This window comes from Eutrigla gurnardus, assembly GCF_963514095.1.
Source record: "Eutrigla gurnardus genome assembly, chromosome: 14".
Taxonomy (NCBI): Eukaryota; Metazoa; Chordata; class Actinopteri; order Perciformes; family Triglidae; genus Eutrigla; species Eutrigla gurnardus.
The window spans coordinates 18,831,157-18,841,506 of record NC_139937.1 but is presented as its reverse complement, the minus strand read 5'-3'; the positions used below and the strand labels follow the sequence as shown (position 1 = coordinate 18,841,506).

Genomic DNA, 10,350 nt, shown 5'->3' with positions numbered 1-10,350 from the left:
TAGCAATCAACAGCAGCAGGCTAGACATGAGCAAGCCATGATAGCCCAGCTGCAGACCACGGAGCTCCTGCGGGCTGAATTAAAGGAACGACATGAGGCACAGGAGGAGCATGCCGACAATGAAAGGGTGCGCCGGGTCAACCCTGCACGTTTCCTGACCAAGCAGACCCCCTCCGATGACGTTGAAGCCTTCCTGCGCATTTTTGAGAGGACCGCAGAAAGGGAAGAGTGGCCGGTGGACCAATGGGTAGGGCTAATTGCTCCATTTTTGTCTGGCACTGCTCAAAACACCTACCAGGATTTAGCCACCGACCCCAGGACCACATACACAGCCCTCAGAGAGGAAATCATGAAGCGCTATGGCTTTACTCTAATCACCAGAGCCCAGCGGTATCATGATTGGGTGTTCGACCCAGCAGCCCCCCCCCGAGCCCAGATGCATGAGCTAGTGAGGCTCAACAACGCCTGGCTGACCTGCGAGCCGAAATCCCTAACTCCCATCGAACGGGTCATCATGGACCGATTTATGAGGGCCCTCCCATACGAAGCCAAAAAAACTGGCGTGCCAACAAAACCCCCAGAGCGCCGACCAGCTTGTGGAGTTGATGTCCCCTCTGTGCTCCGCCTAGCCCACTCGCACCAGCTTGGTGCTCACCTAGGGGTAGAGAAAACCTTGGAGAGGATCGAGGCGCGGTTTTACTGGCCGGGTGTCAAAAAGGCAGTCGAGGACTTCTGCCGTAGCTGCCCCGAGTGCCAACAGGTGGCGCCAAGACCCCATCACCGCAACCCATTAATCCCTTTGCCTATCATTTCAGTCCTGTTCAGCAGGATAGGGATGGACCTGGTCGGCCCCCTGCCAAAAAGCACCAGAGGCCACCAGTACATCCTGGTGATCCTGGATTATGCCACCAGGTATCCCGAGGCAATCCCCCTGCGCACCATGGCCTCCAAGGGAATAGCCCGTGAGCTGGCAATGATGTTTTCACGGGTAGGCATTCCAGAGGAGATCCTGACAGATCAGGGTTCCCCATTAATGTCCCGTATAATGAAAGATTTGTGCACATTGTTAAACATCACCCAGTTAAGAACCTCAGTATACCACCCGCAGACCGATGGGTTAGTAGAGCGATTCAACCAGACATTGAAACAGATGCTAAGAAAGGTTATCGAGAGGGACGGCCGAAACTGGGATCAGCTCCTGCCTTATCTGTTGTTCTCCATTCGTGAAGTGCCCCAGGCTTCCACAGGGTTTTCTCCCTTCGAGCTGCTGTATGGGAGACAACCCAGAGGACTACTGGACCTGGCCAAAGAAGCCTGGGAGCAGCAGCCCTCACCCCACCGAACCCTGGTGGAACACGTGGAGGAGGTACAGAAGAGGATGGCCACCCTATGGGCCATGGTAAGAGAACACATGGCGGCCGCCCAGGCCGCCCAAGCCCGCGTCTACAAACGAAGTGCACAGCCCCGGGTGTTCAACCCCGGAGACCGGGTCTTGGTCCTGGTGCCCACATCAGAGTGCAAGTTTCTGGCCAAGTGGCACGGACCCTATGAAGTGATCGAGAGAGTGGGAGAGGTTAACTACCGCATCAGCCAGCCCGGGCGACGACCACCAGAAAAGGTATACCACATTAACCTGTTGAAAAAGTGGGTCGCCCGGGAGGCATTGTGTGCTGTTTCTCTCCCACAGGGCCCAGCCAAAACCGAGCCGATCTTGGTACCCATGGGCGAGCAGCTGTCTGAGAGACAACGCCAGGACCTCCAGGAGCTGATAGACCGCCATAGGGATGTGTTCTCTATGGACGCCGGCCACACCAACCTCCTCCAGCACCACATTATCACAGAGCCTGGAAAGCAGGTAAAACTGAGGCCATACCGGATCCCCGAAGCCCGGAGGGAAGCTATCCGTCAAGAGGTAAAGACAATGCTGAAGAACGGCATCATAGAAGAGTCCCATAGCGGATGGAGCAGCCCCATTTTGCTGGTACCCAAGCCGGATGGGTCTGTAAGATTCTGTAATGACTTTAGGAAGTTAAATGAGATCTCCAGGTTTGATGCCTACCCCATGCCCAGAGTGGACGAGCTGATTGAGCGGCTGGGGAAAAGCCGCTACATCTCCACCCTGGACCTGACCAAAGGCTACTGGCAGGTGCCCCTGGCTCCGGGGGACAGGGAGAAGACCGCCTTCACTACCCCGGATGGACTGTTCCATTACATCATGCTCCCGTTTGGCCTCCACGGAGCCCCGGCCACCTTCCAAAGACTGATGGACCGTGTCCTCCGGCCCCACCGTGAGTATGCTGCTGCCTACTTAGATGATATCATTATACACGGGGAGGAATGGGGGACCCATCTCCAACAGGTCACAGCCGTGCTGAAAGCACTACGAGGGGCGGGGCTGACCGCCAACCCCAAGAAGTGTCGCCTCGGCCTCCGGGACGCCGACTACCTGGGATTCACGATTGGGCGCGGATGCGTCAAACCCCAGGCAGGCAAGGTCGAGGAGATCCGAGAGTGGCCCCGCCCCCAATCCAAGAAACAGGTACGAACATTCGTAGGGCTCTCTAGCTACTACCGCCGGTTTGTCCCCCATTTCTCCTCCCTTGCAGCCCCCCCTCACAGACCTCACCAGGAGCCGGCTGCCGGACCGGATCAAGTGGACCGAAGAGACGGAGAGGGCCTTCCAAGGACTCAAAGAGGTGCTCTGTTCAGGACCAGTGTTGGTGACCCCGGACTACACACAGCCCCTCGTGGTCCAAACCGATACATCCGAAACAGGGGTGGGTGCCGTCCTGTCCCAACTACAAGGAAATGAGGAACATCCCATAACTTACATCAGCCGTAAACTTCTACCCAGAGAACAAAAGTACTCCACAATCGAGAAAGAATGTCTAGCAATCAAATGGGCCTTAGAAGAGTTAAAATACTATCTGTTGGGGCGGCACTTCACCCTTGTCACGGACCACGCCCCTCTCGTCTGGATGTCAAGAAACAAAGAGACCAATGCCAGGGTCACCCGCTGGTTTTTATCCCTTCAGCCCTATGCCTTCTCCGTCGTCCACAGGTCTGGAGCTGCCCATGGAAACGCGGACGCCATGTCTCGGAGAGACACCCTGGGGGGCTGGACCGCCCCGCCCTCCCGGTCGGAGCTGAGGGGGATGGTGTGTGACAGCCGTCCACAGAGGAGCCTAAAAGGAGAGGTACTAAACCACCAGTATGTGCCATTTCCGGTATTTACACTCCGGCCCCGAGAGGGAGCCCATGGGACACAGTCAGCTAGACCTCCAATCAAGTGTATGCCCAAAGATGGAGTTCCTGTGACATCACTACAATCAGCCAGATGGAAAACACCTGAACCTCGTTGGAGAAACTCGATGGCAGCCAATCACCGCCCAGATTACACGACACAAAAGGGGAAGTGAAACACACACACAGGAGAGTACCTTCGGGGAAATCAAATGGTGGAGTTAGTCGAGAACATAAGAGTTAAAGTGCTGTGTATGATCGTTGTTTGTAGGAGAAGTCTGCTGTGTGCCACTGCCCTGGAACGTCTGAGAACCCGCTTCGTGTATGACCCTTGCCTGCCTGACTACCCCCCCGCCTGCCTCGCCCTGATCTACCTGAGAATCCGCCCCGGTGTACTAGACCCTGCTTCTGGACAACGACGATTCTACTGGATTACGGACTTAACACTGCTGCTGACCTTCACCTCTCACGCCCACAAACTGTCAATAAACTTTTGTATTTCATTTGGTTTTGTTGTGGACAGTGCCTTTATTATTTTCAGTCTGGTGACCACTCTAACCACTCCTGAGTGCGTCACAATATATATGGCCCACATCAAATCATTAAATAATTAAACAAAAGGGAAACATTGTATATCAACTCCAACTGTTTTACTGGAAACAAGAAGTTAAAGACAAAAGAAGCAGCTAAGCTACTCGGTTGGTTGGATTCCACGGTAAACTTTGGCTTCCTGTTTTTAGACTAATGAAAACATAAATGTGAATAACTAATGAAAACTATCGTCAGTTGCAGCTCAGCATGGGATGACATGTAATTTCATGTCCTGATTATTCTGGCCCAAATAACTGATTCACAGCATTATCCTGATGATCATCAAACTATGTTTTAAAGGTCCCCTATTATACTGATTTTCATCAATTTCACACAGCTGTCAGAGGTCCAACAACACTGTATTCGATATGCATTGCCCCAAACCCATCTGTGGTCCTGAATTTCAGCTGTCTAAAAGTTGCTCAAATGAGCTCTCCTGAGAACAGGCTGTTTCTGTGCCTGCACCTTTAAATGCTAATGAGCTCCGTCTGTCATCGCCCATTTGGAGAGCCACGGAGACGATGCCGCTTACACTAGCGGTAGCATGCGCCAATGTTTACGTGGATGTATCGCTATGGCTCGCCTATGTGGCGCAGGTGAAGTTGCTGGGTCCCGTATGGTGGCTATCTCACTGCTATCTCACCACAGGACACACCGGACTTCACCTCTGTGATGAACACCCCCCTCTCGGATATCTCCTATCATCATACAGAGGAGTTCGGCCTATGCAAATGACTCCTTTCATTACGTAACTAATGTAGCTGAATCTGAACAGCAGGAGTCGCTTGTTTTCCTCATTCTGGGAGATGACAGGCTCAGGGAGGACCAGTTTGTAGAGACCAAAGAAAACATGTTTTTCATAAGATGGGACCTTTAAACTCTTAAAATGGCATTAAACACCCTGGAATCACTTGACATTTAGTTAAAAAAAAAAAAAAAACTAGTATTTTATTGTATCACAGATAAGACAGAACTTATTTTGTGTGAAAACAATCAAACAATCTTGAAAATAAATCAATAAATCACATGGTCTCCCTGCATAAATAAAGGATTATGTATGTATTTTCGTTTCTCTTCAATAAGTCACTGTGATGATATTTATGATCATCCTGATGATGGAGATTCACCAGATTTGCATAAATGAATGAAAAGAAAATTCAAATAAAACCAGGAAGCAATGGCTCAACGCTCATTGCTCAAAGTGTGACCACAGAGTGGAGCTGCTGGGCAGGATGGGATTGTGCCAGGCCGCCCGCCTTCCTCCTCCCCCCTCCCTCTTCCACCTGTGTGCAGGTGAGGCGGCTGTATAAAGGACTCTTTCTCTGGAGGGAAACAAGACTCACACTGAGATCTTTGTCACAAACTGTTGGACTTCCTGCAGAAAGATGGAGACGCTGCTCGCTCTCTTGATCGGCCTCGCTGCCGCCTCAGGTAGGAAAAACACTTTGAATATGTTTATATTCAGAGTTTATTTCACTGAAACTGAAGTAGGAAAAGTGAATCTGTAGATGACAGCAAAATGTCTACACAGCTCAAACTAAAGAAGTCAAATAGATTAGAGGGATCGGGTGGAGGAGGAGGTTTTTAAGAGGCTCACTGAGTGTTTGAGCCGTATTTTATTCTTTTTAAGGCTGAAATTACTGATATCATTCTTTAATAATCTGACCATTAGTAGATTAATGTTCCAAACCATTTTAGTCAAAGTACATTTTAAAGTACAATATCACACAAGATTCATCATCAACTCGTCGAATGTGATTTATTGAAAATATTTTCAACAAAAGAAGCTGACATGATGATCATGTTGACCCAGAGCAGTTTCTGACAGGGAGAGGACCAACTATCAGGATCCTGTCTTTGATTCTCTGTCATCCTGGTCGTGGTAATCTTTGAAAGCTTTATCGTGGGCAGCTGGACTTCCTTTAGGTATTTGGAGATGTTTCTCCTCTCATCCAAGAGGCTTCTTCAATGATTTTAGTCAGGTTAGGTATTTAACCTTTTGTAGGGTCCATAATACTGTGAGTCATGTGACTCCTGGACCCACCCAGTCCTCAAGTGAGACTTGAGTCGTGAGTCACATGGGTGTGAATGGGAGTTGGATGGGTCACCTGAGAGTCGATCGCCCATCTTGCCACCATGTGAGTGGCTAGGGTCAGATGAGTCCGAGTGTGGATGGTTGTTGATTTGTCTAGCAGCTGATCTGAGGACTGTATTGTATGCGACTTTGGAGAACTAATCAGGTATCAGCATGCTCATATGCTACACATACTGACAATGTGAACATGAGGATGTTTAGCTAAATAATATTTACCATGTTCACCATCTGTGAACGTGGAACTATCAGAATTTACGAATACCTTTTTTACCCTTCTCATCCTTTAGCGACTTCACCTACGACTGTTGCCATGACAACCACCACATCAGTCACCAGCGTTCCAAATGTTTCTACACAACCTATTTCCAGTCCAACCACCAAAGGCAAAATCAGTTCCACCTCTGACCCCACGACTGGTCCAAACATCACCCAGTCCAGTCCCAGTGTCGCCAGTATCACCACAGTGACAACAAATGGATCCATCACAACTTCTCCCAACGTCAAACAGTCCAGTCCCAGTGTCGCCAGTATCACCACAGTGACAACAAATGGATCGATCACAACTTCTCCCAACGTCAACCAGTCCAGTCCCAGTGTCGCCAGTATCACCACAGTGACAACAAATGGATCCATCACAACTTCTCCCAACGTCAACCAGTCCAGTCCCAGTGTCGCCAGTATCACCACAGTGACAACAAATGGATCCATCACAACTTCTCCCAACGTCAACCAGTCCAGTCCCAGTGTCACCAGTATCACCACAGTGACAACAAAAGGATCCATCACAACTTCTCCCAACGTCAACCATTCCAGTCCCAGTGTCTCTAGTATCACCACAGTGACAACAAATGGATCCATCACAATTTCTCCCAACATCGCCCAGTCCAGTCCCAGTGTCACCAGTAACACCACAGCAGCAACACATGGATCCACCAATGCAACAACATCAGACAGAAACACAACAACCAAGCAAGTTGTGACGGTTTCCCCTGGTAACAGCACTAGCGTCAGCTCCACATCCACCTTGATGACCTCCAATGATACCATGGCAACAAAAAGTGGATCGACAACAGCCACGACCCTGCCCCCGGCCAGTGGCGGCGTGCCTGGATGGGGGATCGCCCTGCTGGTCCTGGCTGCTCTAGGTCTTCTTCTGCTGCTCCTGCTACTCATAGGACTGGTGAGTCTCACTGTTTGATGGTATCAAAAATCCCTATCACGATTATTTTGGTCAACACTGAAATCATGAATAGCAGGATTACTAGCAGACAGCTGACTACTTAGCTAGCTTGCTGATTCTGCCATGCTTTCCTGCAACACAGAACTTGGTCCAACAACATATGACGTGGTATAACGTTGGTTCTGTAACGTAATGTCATCATGACATCCCGAAAAACGTGGCGTAGGCAGAAACGATACCTCCAATTGAAAGAAAATAGTTTGAAAGTCATGCTGAGCGACATGAAAAAAGTGGAAAATTTGTGTAGACGAATATCAAATTTCAAGTTGGTAACCATTTCACAAACTGCTGTGTTGGAGAATCAGATGTCATTGTGTGGTTAGTGCAGCGCTGGAGTGGTTAGCTTAGGTGAGCATGGAGACTGAGAGCAGCAGGAAACAGCTAGCCCAAGTTAAAAAATAGATCTATCAACACCTCCGATGCGCCGATGATTGGCTGCCCTGGCCAAGTGTGACATTGACGATATCCTATGTTTGGCATTGAAAAGTTAAGAATATTTTGACTTTAATGTGTCTCTAAAAACTACAAGAAAAAGTAGGCCAGGGGCATCGTTCCCGAAGAAAACAATGCTTTCTAGGCGTTTCTAGTGTTAAGGTTGCCTCTATCCTCTATTATTATATGAAGTCAGACCCTTGTCATACATCTACCATGTGTCCTCTGCAGCTGGTGTGGTGTTGCTGCTGTAGGGGGCGCAACAGTGACTCAGGTCCCTACGACCATCTGACCAGAGACGACATCCCTCTGTACACCACACATGGACGCTTCGGAAGGCCCAACGGGGCATACGTAAGTCAGACGTCTCTGAATAGGGACGTGGTTACGTCCTCATAAAGAAGTATCACAACACTAATGTCCTCACAAAGACACAGAGTTTATGTCCTCAGATAGACACTTCACAAAGTCCGTTAGGAGCTGGTCCTCATGAATGCAGCTAAACCACATACACACACACACACACACACACACACACACACAGGGCAGAGTGTGTGTTGGATGTGTCTTTGTGTACTGTAATGTGAAGCCTCAGAGAGTCTCTGTCAGTCTCTCTTTGGCTCTGTTGGTTCTGTCTCTGTCTGTCTGTCTCTGTCTCCCTCTATCTATGTCTGTCTGTCTCTGTCTCCCTCTATCTATGTCTGTCTCTGTGTGTCTTTGTCTCTGTCTAACCCTCTGTGTGTCTCTGTCTGTCTCTCTGATCCATTCACATTAATGCAGTCACATCATGCCCATCTGCTCTAACAGAACCGGCAGAATAATTCTAGCTCTTCTGGGTTTGTACCCTTATGGTTGAATGCACTTTGATTAAAAGTTCAGCTAAATGAAATGTAATAAAGTCTGTATGAGCCCAACTCACAGAGAGGGACAGGTACCGGACTGAGGGGACTGTTATTTTAATGAAAATCCACCGTGCGGTGTCCTGAACACGGAGTGACGTATGTTAGATATCAGTGGGTGTGTACCATCTTACTGTAAGTTTATTTCTAATGAGTCACAGTCAACATTTACACAGGTAATACTAATACCTCTAATGTGACTGTCACTATGACAACACAGACATGGAAACATAAAGGATATCAGTGGGTGAATAAGTGTGTATTGAGGTCAAAATAGCAATTTACTTTGTTCATGCACAATGCAGTAGCTAACCTATTCAAACCTTAGTAAATCATTGCTAAGTATTTTTTACATTTTTATTATTAACCGCTTTTTTATTCTTAATGACATGTATGTTTGAGTTAAATAATATTATTCATAGATATTGTATATTTCAATGTTTTGCTTTCTTCTTGCTTTTAACGGATCTTTTGATTATATAATGTGATCTAATTTTAGCTATCTAACCATTTGTAACACTTGTAACTACTTGTAGTAATTATCCATGACACGTTAACATAAAACATAACATTCACTGTTTGATTCTCCTTTCTGCTTACTCGTCATAAATGATCATCGTAGTAATAAATATAAAGCCGTATTAATATTTTGATGATCATATTTGTTAAGTAACTTTTTAGTTTACCTTCTGTCTTTGTTGTTTTGTTTTCATGCAGTTTCAAATTCTTATTATCATTTAACGACACCTTAGTAACTGTTATCTTTCTGAAAGTAAATACGTTTTATACCAGTTGCACTGTAGCAGCTTACTAAATTTAAGTAACACATTAATATCTTTGTGATATGTCCATATATGGTCTATGGTTCTCACTCTGATGCTTCTCTTACAGGAAGAAATCGATAAGCCAACGAAGAACCGGACAGGGACGTACACAGTCAACCATTAGTGGCAGAGACGACACCTTCAAACCATTTTAAATAAAATAATATTTCCGGGCTGCACGGTGGTGTAGTGGGTAGCACTGTTGCCTCACAGTAAGAGGGTCCTGGGTTCCTTCTGTGTGGAGTTCTCCCCGTGTAAGTGTGGGTTCTCTCTGGGTTCTCCAGCTTCCTCCCACAGTCCAAAGACATGCAGGATGGGGATAGGTTAATTGATGACTCTAAATTGGATGGACAAAATATTTCCTGTTTTTGTGCCTTTTTATTTGTAATCTTGTTTGAATTGAATGTACAATTAATTTTCATAGCTGCTTTTATTTATAATCTGTAAAGCACTGTGGAGTTTTATATTTAAAAAAGCTAACAACAACTAAATGAGCATTTATTGTAAAGGAAATGCTACTAATTGTACTATTCGTAAGTATTACTATTACGAATTACTATATAATTATAATATATCTAAATAAACTATTATTATTATTATTATTATTATTATTATTATTATTATTATTATTATTATTATTATTATTATTATTTAAGTCTACCAACTTGACATTGGGCTGATGTGAAGATATCAAAGTTACTCATGTTAATTATATTTTCATTTATTGGTTCTATTCACTTGATACATCTATAAAAACTGTTGTTGTTAATAATATTATTGCATTTTTTGTAATGTATACATTTTAGCATTGCAAAAATGTACCAACTAATGTATAAATATTATTTACATTTTTCTAAATCACACTAATTATTGTTTTTGAATCTTAATTCAAAAGTGTTTTCAGATTATCATCCCCATTATAACTGAAAGTGATAATTATAATAATGATAATTATATTTTTATTTAATGGTCTTTTACACATGTCTAATGGTGATTTTATACTATTAATTAATGTGATTGATTGAT

General features: G+C 45.9%; 1 protein-coding gene across 1 annotated transcript; it reads left to right on the top strand.

Moving 5' to 3' along the window:
- The first annotated feature begins 5,040 nt into the window (after positions 1–5,040).
- LOC311024451 (uncharacterized protein) lies at positions 5,041–10,350 on the top strand. The gene is made up of 4 exons (XM_084026865.1): positions 5,041–5,265; positions 6,217–7,109; positions 7,833–7,955; positions 9,392–10,350. Exons 1-4 carry the CDS (start codon positions 5,220–5,222, stop codon positions 9,446–9,448), a joined length of 1,119 nt encoding a protein of 372 aa, XP_083882991.1. The 5' UTR covers positions 5,041–5,219; the 3' UTR covers positions 9,449–10,350.